General features: G+C 39.8%; 2 protein-coding genes across 3 annotated transcripts in view; both read left to right on the top strand.

Annotated features, from left to right (window-relative positions):
- ITGAV (integrin subunit alpha V) overlaps positions 1 to 3,744 on the top strand; it is a 41,764-nt gene extending 38,020 nt beyond the window's left edge. For both annotated transcript variants that reach the window (XM_072341940.1, XM_072341941.1), the window contains 5 exons: positions 194 to 307; positions 746 to 859; positions 952 to 1,059; positions 2,065 to 2,187; positions 2,552 to 3,744. In XM_072341940.1, coding sequence (XP_072198041.1) covers positions 194 to 307; positions 746 to 859; positions 952 to 1,059; positions 2,065 to 2,187; positions 2,552 to 2,647 — 555 coding nt within the window. In that variant the 3' untranslated portion in view covers positions 2,648 to 3,744. The remainder of the gene's footprint in view (positions 1 to 193; positions 308 to 745; positions 860 to 951; positions 1,060 to 2,064; positions 2,188 to 2,551) is intronic.
- Positions 3,745 to 10,994: 7,250 nt separating this feature from the next.
- The window catches only part of FAM171B (family with sequence similarity 171 member B), a 34,137-nt gene continuing 28,629 nt past the window's right edge, over positions 10,995 to 16,502 (top strand). Inside the window, exon 1 of the mRNA XM_072342433.1 lies at positions 10,995 to 11,224. Coding sequence (XP_072198534.1) covers positions 11,077 to 11,224 — 148 coding nt within the window. The 5' untranslated portion in view covers positions 10,995 to 11,076. The remainder of the gene's footprint in view (positions 11,225 to 16,502) is intronic.

Genomic DNA, 16,502 nt, shown 5'->3' on the forward strand with positions numbered 1-16,502 from the left:
CAGTGGCGTAGAAATGGCATGACTAATGTTTTAATCACAGCTGTAGCTGAAAGCAGACTCTGAAGTAATGCAAAGGTTCCGTAAGACAAAAAGAGGAGGAAAACTGATGAGTTCTATTGTTTTCATGAACTTTGAACTGAACTTTCACACTTACAATTTTCTAACAGTAGGAATTATTTAATGTGTGTCCTAGATTTCTGCTTCCAAAGAGGATGAAAAGAATGAAACATTTAGCAGGGAAGATAATCGCAATCATCGTATCAGTCGGAGAGATTTAACTGCTATTGAAGGAGACGTGCAAACCTTGGTAAGCTTTCAACATTGATATATCCTCAGTATGTTGATTTTTAATGGAGAAATGAAAGCTCTATGTGACGAAGTACTGACCTGAGTTTTCCTACCAAAACAAATGTGGAGGATGGTAATGTAAAAAGATGAGAAATGCCTTCCAGCCTGTAGAAATTTTTTCATGGGTAGGTAGATAAAGAAAATGCCTTAAACCTACTGTCAGAAGTTTCAGCTTTGGGATCCAAAAATGCAGAATCGGCTTCAGTAGCATTTTTGTAGATGCGATTTTATTGAGTGCTGTCGGTAATCATTTAAAATTGGCCTTTATTTAATGTACTTAAATGGCTAACGGTGCACTGCTTAGAAAATAGAATAAAACATTATGTATAAAAAACGTCATGAACAAGTTTTCGAATGATTCCATCTTTCTTGTATCATTACTATTTTACACATGCAGGGCTGTGGAAATGCTGATTGTTTAAAGATAGTCTGCCAAGTTGGCCACCTGGAGAGGGGAAAGAGTGCAATATTGTATTTAAAGTCACGACTCTGGACCCAAACTTTCATGAATGTAAGTAAACAGGTACACTATGTCCATTCTTCTGAAACACAGTAAGTTGTTTTATATACATATAAATTACTAATATTGTTTTTCTTGGACAGAAAGAAAATCAGAATCACTCCTATTCCCTCAAGTCATCTGCTTCATTCAGTGTTATAGAGTTCCCTTATAAGAACCTTTCTTTTGAAGATATTCACAATTCTACAGTGGTAAGTGAATGAATCCATCCAGAGTTAACAAAAAGAATCCTTTCAGAAATGATACGAAAAGAATGATTGTTCAGTAGCTGTTTGTGGCTTGGTTTAATTAATTTTATCAAATACTTGATCTATACATAAATTTCAGTGGCATACAGTTGAGAATGACAAAAACATTTTGCGCTTAAAATACAGTTGACGCTATTTGTAGCTTAAAAGAATTAATTGGAAAATGTAAACTAGAAAGTGGTGGTGAACAGTTCTAAGTATTCTTATTCACATCAATTCTGCTAATGAATTATTTGGTTTTGAATATTGCTTTGCTGTAGTATCACTTTGAAGTCTGAGTATTGGGCTTTGATTATATTATAATGTGTGAAACTGAAGACCATCTGTGCCCTAGAGGGGTCTAAAGAAAAAGGACACAAGGTGCTAACAGGAAGAAAGATATGGGTCACTCAATTTTGCTGCCAGAATAAGGTTTTGGTTGGCATTATAGTGCTCAAGATCTAAAAAGGGTCTGAAAAAGGATCCTGATGGTTTATTTTGGAGTGTATTTGCTAATGACTTAGATTAACTGCTTTTGTAGCTCCTAGAACTTCTAGAGTTGAATCCCCCCCTGCCAAGGAATTTTAAGGCATTTTACCTTGGAAGGGGAAGAAAAGCACTGAAGAATTTTTCTTTAATTTTCCAAGTATTTCCAAAACCCTGCAGTTGTGCTGAGAATTGCCAAGCTTTATGGAACACACGTTGCCATGGTATCACTGACTGAAGGGGGAAAAAAAAAAACAAAAAACAACCCAAACGGTTCTTGAAAATCCTATTTAATTTGGGTCACAGAAGCCTTTTTGTGACAATTCTATGGCTGCTTACTCACATCGGATTGAAAAGTTAACTTGTGCTGGATTAAGATTACTTTAATTACAATAGAAACCAGATAAACAGTACTTAAAATGCTTGAATGAATTCACAATTCAACTGTTGTGCAAAATGTCTTTTATTGTGTTTTTCTATTAGGTTACTACTAATATTACATGGGGCATTCAACCACAGCCTATGCCCGTGCCAGTGTGGGTTATCATTTTAGCTGTCCTAGCAGGATTATTGCTCTTGGCTGTTCTAGTGCTTGTTATGTACAGGGTAAGTACAGTATTGTTTATTTGGGGTTGTTTTCAGTGCTAGTGGTGTATTACTTAAAATAGTAGCAGCAACTTTCAGAAATAGTTTGCTTTCCAGTGGCCTCAGTGTGTTAATTTGTTAGTTAGCCATGAAGTCTGCTTTGTCAAGAAGTTGAATAATAAAAAGATAATGTCTGTGGTTGAGCATAAGTGATCAGTTTGATGTCTGTATCTGGTATTTATTGGCCTCAAAAAATCAAGTGAAAGTGAGTGGTGGGAAATAACTATAATTGATTAGCTAAAATCTGTTAAAGAAGCAGAATGAAAAAAGTCTGTGTATTTGAAAATCACACCATCCAATTTCTTGATTGTTTTCTGAATTACAGATGGGCTTTTTCAAACGTGTTAGACCACCTCAAGAAGAACAAGAAAGAGAACAGCTGCAACCACATGAGAATGGGGAAGGAACATCAGAAGCTTAAGCAGAGTTTTATCTGTAAGACTTTATGAAACTTTAAAATGCCTACATCTTAGTTTCAAATACAAGTTTCCCCCCTAAGGAGAAAAACACTCGTGACTGCAAGGATGACGGTGTAAGGAGATATCAGCACACACAAAAATAAGAGCAATATATTTAAATTCTTCTTGTTCTATTAATCATGCTCATACATGTGACTAACGTTGCTGCACTGATTTGCGTGTGAAAACCCTTAAGTAAAATACAGTGCTATGAGATTGCTTATTGGGATGTAGGAGACATGTTTTTAGCAGACCGACTGGGTATGAACTACTACACAGACTCCTCTTATACAGCTGAAGCCTTCTGTAGATACTTGAAAGTATCTACTTGTAGATACTTCTGAAGGCTTCTGTAGATACTTGAAAGATTACATTTCATTTCAATAGATACTTGTTTTTGTACACTACAGTTGATTTACCAGCTCTTGAAAGCTAGTTGCACAAAAATGACCACGGCTTGTTTCACAAAAACTCAACAATATTCGTTGACTCATTAACTCTGCTGGGGACTCCCCTCTTGCTCAAAAAGTATGAAAAAGATTATTCAGAGTAATCACATGCGTGTGATACCTGCTGTACACTCTGGTCTGTTCTCCTGTCTCAAGTCTTCGCTCTAGATATTAAAGATTCTGTTCTCCAGGTCCAAGGTCCCTTAAGAAAGAGGTTGAGCCTTCATAACGGGAGGGGCAGAGGGCTGGAGATGATGAACTTCCTATCTGGGACCTAGCAAAAATATTCAGGGCAAGATCCAAAGACTTTGTTATGAATTTCTATGCAGCGAGGTCCATGTGTCCCATAGTGTCGTGGCAGTATGGTGTGTTTTAATAATGACAAGGGACAAGATCTTGGACCATGCCTACCCACAGACATGTCTGATGAGAAAACCTTTCTGCAAAGATCAAACCTCTGCGGGGTTTGAAGTCTGCATCTGTACGGTACTTGGGCTGAGTTATAGTTTCTGGCAAAGCAATGGAGAGTGGTTACCTGTTTAACAGTTTAACTGATGTGCCCCAGAGAAGATGTTATTAATTCTCACATTCCATTGTTGTCTACATATATATATGTATATATATATATATATATATATAGTGATAACAGGGATGGCTTATACTATACTATGTGCCATGCAAATATATTTAGATTACATCAGTACTTTAGCCTCACTTTAACCTACCCTAAGAGAGTAGTGAGCTTGTCAGACAAAGCACAGTATAGCTGGCAAAGTGAATGGTTTTTAAAAGAGAACGTTGAGTTGGCTTGTTCCAATTCATTTGTTCATCGTACAGTTGATTGTACAAGAGATTTTTCTCTTAAGTTTGATACTTTTCATTGCTAGAAGATAGACTATTTCATATCACTACTGGTTTATACGCATACAAAAATGAGTGGGTTCAAGCTGCTGTTCACTGTTTTTCTTAGCTCAGTTCTCTCATTATTGGTCCAGTAAAGTGATGCCTCACATACTTATAAGAGCACGCAAAACATCTGTATGCATTTTATTAAGTACAAATTAAGCAGGAATTTGGCTCACGTATGTAGCCGTGTTGCCCAAATCTTAGAGTAGACGTACTTAGACTGGTATAAAGATGCCTTATGAGATTTGTTTTTTCTTTGCTCTGAAAAAGAATGCAGCCACATAAAGAAAGAAACATTCCTACTCTAGTTACTCTGATGTCATTTCTGTGTGAAAAGTTCTTAGAGAGACAAAAACTCGTGTTGTAATTTGTGGTTTTCATTCACCTCTGCATCTCACCAATAAAAGCAGCAATGCCCAGTAAACGCAGAAATACCTGAAATGTCAGGTTTGAATTGACTCTCATGTCTGCCTCCTTTCTGAGATATGAAATCCACAAAGGACTTTCATTGTTAAGTCCATTTGTAGTCTGTAGATCGTGATGGCATTTGAGTCATTAAGAAAGATGGCAAAAAGGTTGTGAGGGCCAGCTTGTGTATCATGTCTTGTGTAATTTTCCATGTATGTGTTTTCATTTTTAAACTAGTTATTTAGATCTAATTAGGTTTTTTTGAGTGAATATAGGGTGAAATCCTGTTTTTGCTGAATTTTCAAGGTCTTTCTTGTGAACAAGGTCTTTGTTTTGCATTTGTTTCTAGTATTGTTACTAGTAATATAGTAAGGTATTAGGAGTCAGGCTTGATTCTGGCCTCAAAATGTGACTTTTATAAAACACGACTGTAGTAATTTAGAGGCTTGTATTTCTCACACCTCATCAATTTATTATCTACATGCAACAAGATTGTCGTTCCCAGTCTTAATGTTAGTAGGTTAAGAAGTCTGTAGGACTGCCAGACAGATCAATAGCTCTAATTCTTGTGTATTTCTTTCTTACATATACATATCAGGTTGACTTGAAATTTATTAGACCACTTGCATGTCTAGGCACTATTAACAGATAAGGATTAAAAAAAAAAAATGCCAACAACACAAAAGAAAACCTGGTCTCTGCAGCTTACATGGAAGGGATTTTGTAGCCCTGTTAACATCAGTGCTTAAGTATGTCTTCATTATACTGTGGCAACTGGAAGATTTGCTGTTCTTCAAGATAATGAGGTACATTGTGTTGGTACATCTACTGTATGGAGTTTCTTCCATGTACTGAAGTTACGTAGAATTATTTATGTGATTTTTATTTCCTGACATTCTGTTTGAGAGTAAATGCGTTTAGTTACTTTTCCCACATCCTCTTAATTCCAGTATGATTGGTTAAAGAAAGAAAAACAGCATACATGAATAGAGCATACATGTAACTTGTTGAACATAAGTAGGGATAGGTATAACATCCTGAAATCACTTCCAAGTGATGTCATTCTTTCAGGAGGGTTCTGAACAGATCACTTTTCTGAAGGATTGTACAAGCGGTCTTTGATTTTTGCATTTTAGTTTTGGTAGCGTAATTAAAGAAAATACAGATGCACTTGCGTTGCTTAAAGCTTAACAGTGGTGTACAGGCATCAATGCATTCTTATAGCACATAATTTTGAGAGATGATTAAAACTTGAAATAAACTTATAAACTGTATTTTGGAATGAAATGAATGCCCCCTAGTCAAAACCAATGCAAATAAGATGCGGATACACGCATTTAAAAACAAGAAAGCCAACACAAAGACAACATCAGGTAACTGACTTAGCCTTTTGGCAGAGTTACATTTTATAAGCATCATTTTTATGTATGTATTATCAGCAATTATGTAATTATTTCACCAATGAGAACATTTTCAAGTGCTCTATCTGTCACAATGAAAGAAGAATATCTGTAACTGCTCCAGTTTACAATTAGTGCAGCATCTCATGATGCTTAACGGAAGGTGACTTAGATTTAAAAATGCATATTGTCTGGTATAAGATTTGACTATGTTTAGAAAATGGTAAGAAAAGATGGTAACTCATAGGTCGTTTCTTTCAAGAAATGCTACCAAGTGGAGGTAGCTTCTGTTTAAGCATGACTGCAAAGGTAGACATTTATTAACCGAAGATGAAATATTTGAGAGATGCTGACAGGTGTTAGTACCAAGTTTATCATTTCACTTGTCCCATTGTTCCAAATTGATTGACATACGGATCTCAGATTCATATAACACTCACCAAACTTTAACACGTTTATTCCAAGCAAAGGCTTGTTTATTTGTTTTTAAATGTGTGTCTATGCTTGAGTAGTAATTTAGCTAGAGTCTGATGGGTATTTAAAAAACATTTTAGCTGTAATCAGCGTGTTCTTGGTCCTCCTAAGGATTCCTGTTGCACTTAAATTTTCTGCGACACTGAACTTTGCTGATGGTTATCCATAGGCCCTGCAGTATTTATCCCATACCGTCCCAGTCAACAATGGAGCAACGTCACACTGGTGAAAATCCAGTTAGGTTTTTTTATTTAGGTAAGGCCTGACATTGACTGCAACTGCCTTTTGATTACACTCATTGTGTTCCATGCTGTTGACAGTTAATGAGGAAGAAAAAATAAAGGAATTTTTGAAATGAAAATGGAAGTTCAGAATAAAAAGTAATTGGCAGACCACAGATGAGCATTATGGCATAGGGAGAGTTTTTTTGCTTACTTGAGGGATGGGATGAACCCTTAAGTAGTGAGAGTGGCCTCCTATTAAAACAAATGGCACATATGGGAGCATGATTCCATGCTGACCTTTAGTGATTTGCAGTGATGTGAGTGGGATCTGAGCTCTTGGGTACCAAATCTCTAGCTTCTAATTCCTAAGTGCAATATACCATGATCAGAACTCTGCCAAGTTGTTGGGTTTTATTTGTCTAGGATGGGATGTAGCATTGGATGGCTTGCAGTGGTCAGTATTTGTAGAAACTTCAACAAAACTAGTGTGATGAAATGACATGGTTAATGAGTGGTGCAAAAAGATGTTGATCACCCACATTGGGTGAAACGCAATCTATATTGTAATATGTATCTATTGCTGATTGTTGAATTATTGCAAATTGGTACAATATTATCTAAATCCACTGTTGAAAACATGACTAGAGACTGTACAATAATGGATTTGAGTCTGTAGCGCTACTGCTGTTTCATAGAACGTTGGTCTCTTTATTTCCATTGTGTAAAAGTTTGGAGTAATAACCCAAGGAACTTAGCATTACATGCAGTGACCTCTCCAGATACGCTTCATTAAGATTGAGTAACTTTGACCCTTGGCTTTTTTAAATTAAAAGAAGAACTGATGTAGCATTTCAGAAGCTTCAAAAACATCTTCAAAAGATGTTTTCATGTTTAGGTGGCCCTTTCTAGTCCAGGAAGGCAACTGGTATTTGCTATGATATAAATATGTTGAAAATGTAACGTTATATTTCTTGGTAATAGAATTTGTGCGTTGAGTTTTTGCTCGTGCAGTAAATCATTATAGCATTGTTTGCACAGGCAGAAAATTAACATACTAATGAGACTGCTGCGTTTTGGGTTTCTTACTTTTGTAGTAAATGTTTGTAACGAATGGGAATATTTTCAGTAACTATGAACTTGTTTCCAAGGTGTTCGGTACATTTAAAGAGAGCAATAAACATTTGAAGTCACCTTATTTTTATTAAATTATGAACCTTGCAAAAAACGTGGGTATTATGGCACAGTAATTTTGTACTGATAACAAAAATAGCTATTAAGCTATGGTTTACTTTTCAATGCATTCTTTTCATCTTAATTGAAATTTGATTTTATTGGGTTGTATTTTTCTATACGTGTACTCAATGTCAAAATATTGTTGGATAACCTGTTTGAAAAAATGTATTTTTAATTGATTTTGATGTTAAGAATTTTTGGAATAAAATACCTCTCAAATAACACTGCTTCCTTCATTTGTCTTTCCTAGATTTCAAAAAATAATCTAATTTACCTTGAATTATTTAATAGTATATGTATTAGTATATAGTATACTGTATTGTATAGTATACAAACACAGTTATGTACTAACCATGAAATGGTCATTCTTACACAATGTCTCTGTTTTCAGCTAAAACAGTGTAGATTAACCTCTAGTTAAAAGAATTCATCACCGCAACCAAAAAGGAGGATCTGTTCAGGAAGAATTTTCTCATCACAATAAAAAACCCCAACTTTCTCAAAGGCATTTCTGTGTACTGAAAGCAACTTAGATTTTGTAGCCATCGCATCCTTATAGAAAAGAGGAAAAATCTCTTAAGTATTGTTTTTTGTTGTCGCTGTTGTTGTGTTCTTATGTTAATCTTATTTTAGGATTGCAGTCTAATAAACAATCCTCCTTGTGAGTGGGGAGATGGTAAATGCTTTGTGTCACGATAAAGATATGCACTTTGATTTTTCCATTGATTGCACGTTTGTTTTTTAGAAACAAACATTGAAATTTGCCAATACTTGAGGAAAACATCCAAATCTGTGTTATCTGGGTTGTTAGTAAAAAATTTGTGAGTGTAAGAGAGCACTGAAATAATGAAGAACTAGTAGTTATGTTTTAATTAACAGCATTCTGGCCATTTACAGTAGCTACACTTGAAGCTTGTACTAAACATTATGACAATAATCAAAACATGCTTCTGAATGTTCTTTCAATACAAGGTGCAGTCGATGCAGGCCTAGTTTTGGATAGCTTCAGTTATCAGCACAGTGACTGCTGTCAGAAGGCCATAGTCAGTCAAGGTATTTCAGAAACCACTTGTTTTATTGTATCTTTCAGATAAACCATCTATATGTTGGTTGCTGAGCCATTATCTCATTTCTTAGGCATGTAGGACTATCCAAGACCAACGTCATAGGGCCCAAATGTCTAACATAAACTTTAAAATGTAAGAAGCTAAAAAGACACACCTAGTTTTTACAATTTCACATGCAGTCCATGCCTACTTGTTATTTCCATTACATATCCACATTCACACTTTGTGTTCCTTTGTACCGGCTTATCAGTCTCTGACAAAATATTACCAGATGCCACTTTACATCCCTTCGGTGGTCAATGATGTGTTTATATTTTCTCATCTATTCCTATTTTGTTAAGTAGATCAACCTTAGCAGAGTGCAGAAGTTTCTGCAGGACATATTACCTCAAATAAATACTCAGGAAGGTGAGTGAAAGACATGACTTACCAGTTTTTAACTTGGTTTCTTAGCCGCATTTTCTTTAATAAAAAGTAAACTTGATTGTGTTTTTTCCCATATTCTAAACTTCTTGTTGTTTGCACTCTCCAGGGTGTGCAAGTGCCTTTTCAGCATTTTATCTAAGAGCAGTAACAATGCCAAATTTCGCCATGATACTTGCTTTTGTGAACTGTTTTTCAACTATATCATCTCTTAACATGTGCTGAATGGATTTGTTTGAGAACTTCGTAAGGATTAATTATGCATATTCACACCATCAACATCATTTCAAAATGCTGCAGCTGCAAATAGGTTAAACCATCCATCATAAACTAAACATGATCTATCTTTTTCTAAGAGCCCGGACACTTAGAAATGAACAATTACTCAGTCCATGCTCACCTAATAACACACCCTTCATCAGATGTTAATTAACAAAGGAAACAAACTGCTTACAGCATTTACAGAATCACAGAATTTAGTTAGCTTTCTGTTCATCACCTTCCTCTCTCTGAACATAGAGTGGAATTTATCTATAACAAAGGCTGTGCGGAATCAGGCCCCTTTTCTTTGGCCGGATAGGAAGTTGAATAGGAAGCTTGCCAGAGGATTTTACCTAGGCAAATGGGCACTAAGCAAGTGAAAATCTCTCCTCCTTGTGAGCTGCTATAGGAGAGCTCCAAACCAGCGAATGATGGCTGCATTCTATGCCCTTCTGCCAAGTTCAAGTTAGGATCCCTTCAGAAGGGTTTCCTTTCAATGTATTTTTCCTTGTTGATGAAGAGAAAGACCAACATGCTTTAATATAAAGAAAATACGATTCTTACCTAATGAGGCGGCTGTAAGCTTCCCATCGCAGCACAGTTTGCCTGTAAAGCACGAGTGGCTGAAGTCATATTTTCCAGCAAACACTCAGCAACTGAAACAAAATTGAATTTTTAGTGACATGACAGGAATCTGTATGACGTCTTTGTTAATGCTAATTAAACAGCCATGTTGTACTGTACAGTGTGACAATAAATTAAAGAAAAACGTATTACTTTTCGTTAGAGTTACTAAAAAATCCCCAGAAAACACACACCTATGGGAAAAGTTATATATTCTTCCACAGCTTCTAATTCTGTTGTATTCCTTTTCCTCTACATAGGAGAAATCTTCTGAGGTCTGAACACTGCAGTTTGGCTTGGCATCTCACCATCCTTAAAATAAAAACCACTGCTTGTCTATTTGTTAATTTAATTAAAAGGAAGTTAATTTCCAAGCAGTTTTGTACCTTTTGAAGAAACTTGTTTACTACTGAAGCAACACATGGAAAAACTTCTGCACCTGCCTCTCTGAAATCAAGGCACAGCCACGTTGGAGCTGGCATGAAATTGACTTTGGATGTTCTCAGCACTTAATGCAGCAGATGACTGACACTGCTCGCCCAGAGGGCGGCGAGGCCCTGGCGATGCTGCTCGGAAAGGTATTTCATCTCGTTCTCACTGCGGGCTCTACAGCCGGGCAACATCGATGGGACAGTGGAACGGCCTCGAGTTGGACCGAATGAGGCTGGGGTCGGATGTTAGCAAAACCTCTGAAAGAGCCCAAGGAGGTACCGAACTCACCGTCCCGCGCAGCCGGCACAGAGCTACAGAGCGCTGACAGAGCTACAGAGCGCTGACAGAACCCCGCAGCCCCATCACCGCCCCTCCGGGCGGCCCCGCCCCGACACGTAGCGGAGGGGGCGGGCTCAGAGGCCGCTCGTTGCCGGTGCTCCCGGTGCGGTGTTCGCCCGCGATGCTCCTCCGCTGCCCGCGGGCTGCCCGCCATGCCGGGGACCCGCGGGCCGCTCTCCTTTCTGCCCCTGGCGTTGTTGATGCTGCTGCTAAGGGGTCGGCCGACGACCGCCGCCGCCACCCGCCCGCAACCGGAGCGAGCGGCGCTACCAGGGGGAGCCCCCGCCGCGGCGGCCTCAGGTAACGGCCTCGGACCTGTCGTCGCTTCCCGCCCTCTTCCTCCGCGGGGGACGCGACCCCGAGGAGCCCCGTTTTTACGAGAGGTTAAAATGAAGGCGGGGAGGGAAGCGGCTGTGGCGCAGGGTCGGGCGGAGCGGGGTTGTGTCGGTGCGGCTCTACCGTACCTGCGCGGAGGATGCGAGAACGGAGCGGAGCGGGATCCATCTTTGATAACGCGGCTGCCCCGCGGCGTGAAGGGAGGAGAGGGAGGTCCGCGGGGCGCCGTCCTCAGCCGGTGCCGGGTCCCGTTTCACCGTCGGCTGCCGCCGTATCCGCGCGCAGAGCCGCACTACGGCGAGGCGTTCATCGTCGCGGTTATGGGTACGTTCTGAAGCCATAACGGCTCGAGTTAGGAGGAGGCTAAGGTTTGTCGGGCCATATTGCTTTTCGGCGGAGGATTCCCGAGTGGTTTCAAGCATTAATTATTGAAGCTCTTTTAGCACCCGGGCTCCGTTTGGGGGTTTTAGTGAAGCATATGCTTGGCTCTGCCATGTGTGCGTTTCTATTTCCAGCTGACTCTGAGAAAGAAGGTGGAGAGTGTGCTTAGCTTCGGGCATGTGGTTGGTTAGCATTCCTGCTGAACTGCAGCGCATACATACCAAAGTATGCGTGTTAATTGGGAAACACGCGAAAAGGAAGGGTGGGAAAAGGATCCCAAATCATGGTCTTGTAACTTCTAAAGTGTGGGAAGCAAGAAGCTACATTGGGTAAAATCTGAACGCACGCTTGAATGTTCATGATACGTGCTTAAAAATGCCTTCGTTTGATTTGGTGGTTTCTTTTTGTTTCCTTAATCGCTTTAAGTCTAAAGACCTGACCCGTAGGACTGTGAGGAAGGCTGTGCTGGGCAGCGTGGTTCTGCCTTCTCCCTTTTAACCAATTCTTTTCTCGTTATTTGGGCGCTCTCCTTGTTCTCAGAGAAATCTAATGTGCCTCAGCCCTGTAGAAAGGCACCGTCAGCACTCCTACCTTGTGCAGCCAACGTTTTGCTTATCAAAACTAGCAAAAAAGACTGTTTTTTTTGAAAATTTCTGCCTCTCTCTGCTCTTGTGTATTGATTTTGCTTTGAAAAGCTCTAGGACCTTACTGCTGTCGGTCCTGTCAAAATCCCCTTGGAACCCAGGCTGACCCTAGAGCCGTTTGTTCACAGTGGTGGGCGTTACGGGGCTGTGTGCCCGGTGGGATGGCTGTTGCTTTCCTTTATTCCCGTGTCTCGTGGTTTTGCAAGTCCTGAAATAGTGGTCACGGATGGAGCTTTCATAAGGAATCCCACCTTACAAGTGTTAGAAGCAATCGTCTATGCTGTCCCTTGGCAGTCGGCATGTGGCATTCCCTCTCGGTCAAGAACTAAAGGTAATCTATGTGATCTCCATGCATCTGAAATTTTAAAAAGCAGTGGCTTGGCTCTGGACCTGGTTTTATCCGATATTCTTGTTCCTCCCCTACTCAAATGAGCTCTCCTTGTGACGGGTTACTGCTGAAAAGCAGGAAGGATAAATGGCTGTTGCTCTGCCTGCAGGAGCCTGGCAGCAGAGAGTTCCCTAAGGGCAGTGCTCTGAAAGGCCGCTCCTGCAGCAGCTGCAGGCAGGCGGAAGAGGAGAAGCCTGAGTTTAAGTCGATGCTGGTTGTTTGTGATAGCAGTGTTGAAAGGGAAAAGGAGAAATAACCTCCTAGAACAGAGAAGGCATAGAACTGAGGTTGGAGTTCACAACCTTTTCTCGTTTGATGCTCCGGTATCCATGTCCCTGCTCAGTTCGGGCTAATTATGCCTTTTTACAGATCAATGCCTTCCTGGCTTAACAAACTTCTGCTAGTGTAATTAACATGTTGCATGGGAAGGAATGCTCACATCTGCACAGCTGTGTATGAAGGTGATGGTGTGCACGCTGTACTGCTAACATGGAGGTGGAGCAACAAGGAGACTGCTGCACGTGATTGAATAGTTGTTCTGTTCTCCTCCTCTTTCTTCGCCCTTAAAAACAACAACAAACCCACTGCTGCCAGAAGAAATAATGAAGTACTAAAGGCCAGGCATTGAAAACATGCAGAAGAGAGGTTTGGTTCAAGAAGTTAGTCCGACTTGTGCTATGTAATGAATGTAGCTATTCTTCTAAAATATAGAAGAAAGTATTCTGGCAGAGAAAGCCAGCCTTTGTGGTGAAGTTGCTGATTGCCAAAGTGGAGAGACTGTCTTAATTCCTTGTTATTCATAGGGAGTTTTTCCATTTTCTGTGTGTCAGTTCAGACATCTGGGCTCTGGCGCGCAGCGGTGATCAAAGCGAAGTCAGTGCAAGCTTCAGATACCGAGCACTGGGGTCTGTGGGTTTGAGTGCAGGATTCAGGAGGCGGTAAATTGTAGTGGTGGCTTTGATCCTGGCAAATGTTATTTATTTTTCTTTGTTCATGTTTTTCTATGCACATCCTTTGCAGGTGCTGTGGGGTTGCAGTTGTCAGTGTTTAAGAAGCATGGATATTCTGGATGTGGTGTGTTTTTATTCTCTTTATAATGCAGATTCTATGCAATGAACTGAGCGGAGACCCCCTAATTGCCTTCACTGCCTCGGTTCTGTGGCATATCTGGTGTGCACTGAATGAACAATGCCAGGGAAAAAGCAGAAGCAGCTGTTGTGCAAGTAGGGCTTATCACATTGTGTGTAAATAAATACACCATATTAAGGTCTAAAACAAAACAACAACAACAAAAAACAAATCCAGCATTAAGTTAGATTTGAGCTGTGTTGAAGAATAATAATTATCATGTCTGTCAGTATATGTCATATCAATGCATGTTCTGCTCTGTGGGTATTTGCCATGCTCTTTGAGATCCCAGTATTCACAAGGAAAGATTTGCCTTGCCTTCTGTCTTCATATAAATCATCTACATTATGTTACATAATTCAGGGAAAAGGAATGTATTTATTCTGCTGTTCCTTTGTTGGTTTTAGTTTTTAATGGTATGTGGCCTTGAAAGTGACAGAAGATCAGCTTGGTTTTTTGCCCCCCTGGATGGTGGATACTATGTCTGCATGCTGCCTGTGCAATTGGGTTCACGGTATTGCCCATTTCTCAAGTATTATCTATTTGGCTCTGATAAGTCACTATCTAATTTGAAGCCATGTTTTAGATGTGGGATTTCTCACTAAAATTTTTCTGAAGTTCTTTGTCTTACTTGTTCTGATATTCCAAGGAGGAGGAAGCTTGTTTGTGTGTCCTTTCTTTCAGGTTGCCATAACAGAGATATTTCTGATGTTGCCTAGTGCGACTGGCTGCTTTTCTTATGTTTGCTTTGGGTATTTGCTGTCAGTTGTGAAATATTTTTCCTTTTGATGTGTCGCTGTATGGATGGTAGTGAGGAATTCAGAACAGCGTTTGGTTTTGACAGCTTGTTCTGTCAGTCTGGTTTGAGTTAGTGATAATAAATTGTCATCCATGTTTGTTTTTTTGTTGATAATACAGTGCTTTGTGAATGGTTGGTTTGTTGCTTGGTGGAGTAAAGCTGGGGTGTCTTGCCCCTCTCGGCACTGGACAGGGGATTAATAGGAATAAATGCAGCTCTGCTAAAGGGCTTTTTTTGCAGGCAGAGACCCTGAGAACGTGAGCGAGGGGCTAAAAACTGTATAGGAAATGGTGTAGTGTTCTTAATAAGAAGAAAATTGAGCAGTTTTAACATGTAGCTTAACAAGAGAGTTTGTGCTCTGAAAGTCAGGGCTCTGTAATTAGAGAGCTCTGATCAGCTCTGGGGTTAATGGTTTTAGACAACCAGGATAATGTTTTTCTTACCCAGTCTGTCTTGGCATGCAACTGGTGTCAGGGGAGATATATATATATTAAGTTATCGGAGCTTATGATTTAAGTTATACTCATTGTTTTTTATTTGGATGTGGAGGACATGGTTGAGGATTTTGGACATAGGAGATTTTTTTTTAGTCGTTTATATTATTTCAGATGTAAATGTTTGTTGGGAATCCATATGTTCCTTATACCAAGTACCTCCCTGCAACGTAGGAGAGAGTAAGTTCCGAAATGGTGCAAAGTAATTATGCACAAGTACTATAGGCACACACCAACAAAATGGCTTTGTGCAAACAGCAATAAGAATTCAATCAACCGACGGCACCTCCTTGATAGAAGCTTGGAGAAGGGCTTTTTAGTTGCTGCTGAGTTTTCATAGCCTTTAAAATGTGTGCTGAAAGGAGAGAACGTGCAGGAAGAGTGCAAGACTTAAACTTGTTCTGATTTATTAGGCCTGATGGTCTTAATTGACTTAGCTTTCTGTGCTGCTCTAAAGCTTAGTAATAGGACAGAACACAAGGAAGGGCATTAGGACACAGAGAGGTGATAAAGCATCTGTAGTTTGGGTCAGAAGGGAGTCATGAAAAAAAAAAAGGTAATTTCATTTATTTGTCCGTGTGTTTTGCAGTTTGAGCCATTCGGTCCATAACAGAGGGAAGAGTTTGCAGCTTTCTCTGGTTGAGCACAAAGGAGGAAAATGGTGCTTTGCTAACTTAGGGGAAATGTGTAGGTAAAAATGGGAAAGCACTGGAGAGTTGTGAACAGGTAGGTAGCTCTTCTGTGTTTTTAGTGAAACCTGTTATATATTACACAGCATCACGTTCTGGAGCTCAGAAAATTTGCTTTCAAGGCTCTTGAGTTGATTAAGAAAAAAATAAAAAAGACGCAGGAGAAGGAAGGGCAGGACTGAGCATTCATGGAAATGGATCCGTGGTTCCACCTGACAGACATGGCAGGAAATGGGAGCCATCAGTGATGGCAGGAAGTTACGGATTGCAAGTGGCAGTTTTTGCAGTTCTTTGTTTTGTTTAAGTTTCTTTGCTTCTCTTAGTCTATTGGCAGGACACGCACCATCGAAGACCGATTGATATGTAAAAAGCATTCACCCGGTTGCTGTCTGCTGAAAATAAGGCAGTTAAAGGATTTGGAATACAACCCCTATGTGTGTCACTGGGGATCTGTCCTACGTTTCATCTGTGGGCTAGCTCAGTGGATGAAGCCTCTGAAGGCAGAGGCAACGATCTGAGAGGAAAGCTTATTCAAGGAGAACCTCATTTTTGGCATTTAAAGAGGGAATTACTATGTTGTCTAGAAAGCTGCAGGTTTTTTATCGTCACTGAACCTTGCTGTAATGATTGAGGATTTGAGGTGTGATGAGATAGAACAAGTGAGTCCTCTGAATTACTGCTGGTTTAATTCCAGATTAAGAGGTCGAGAGCAATCCCGT

This window comes from Excalfactoria chinensis, chromosome 7 (assembly GCF_039878825.1).
Source record: "Excalfactoria chinensis isolate bCotChi1 chromosome 7, bCotChi1.hap2, whole genome shotgun sequence".
Lineage (NCBI taxonomy): Eukaryota > Metazoa > Chordata > Aves > Galliformes > Phasianidae > Excalfactoria > Excalfactoria chinensis.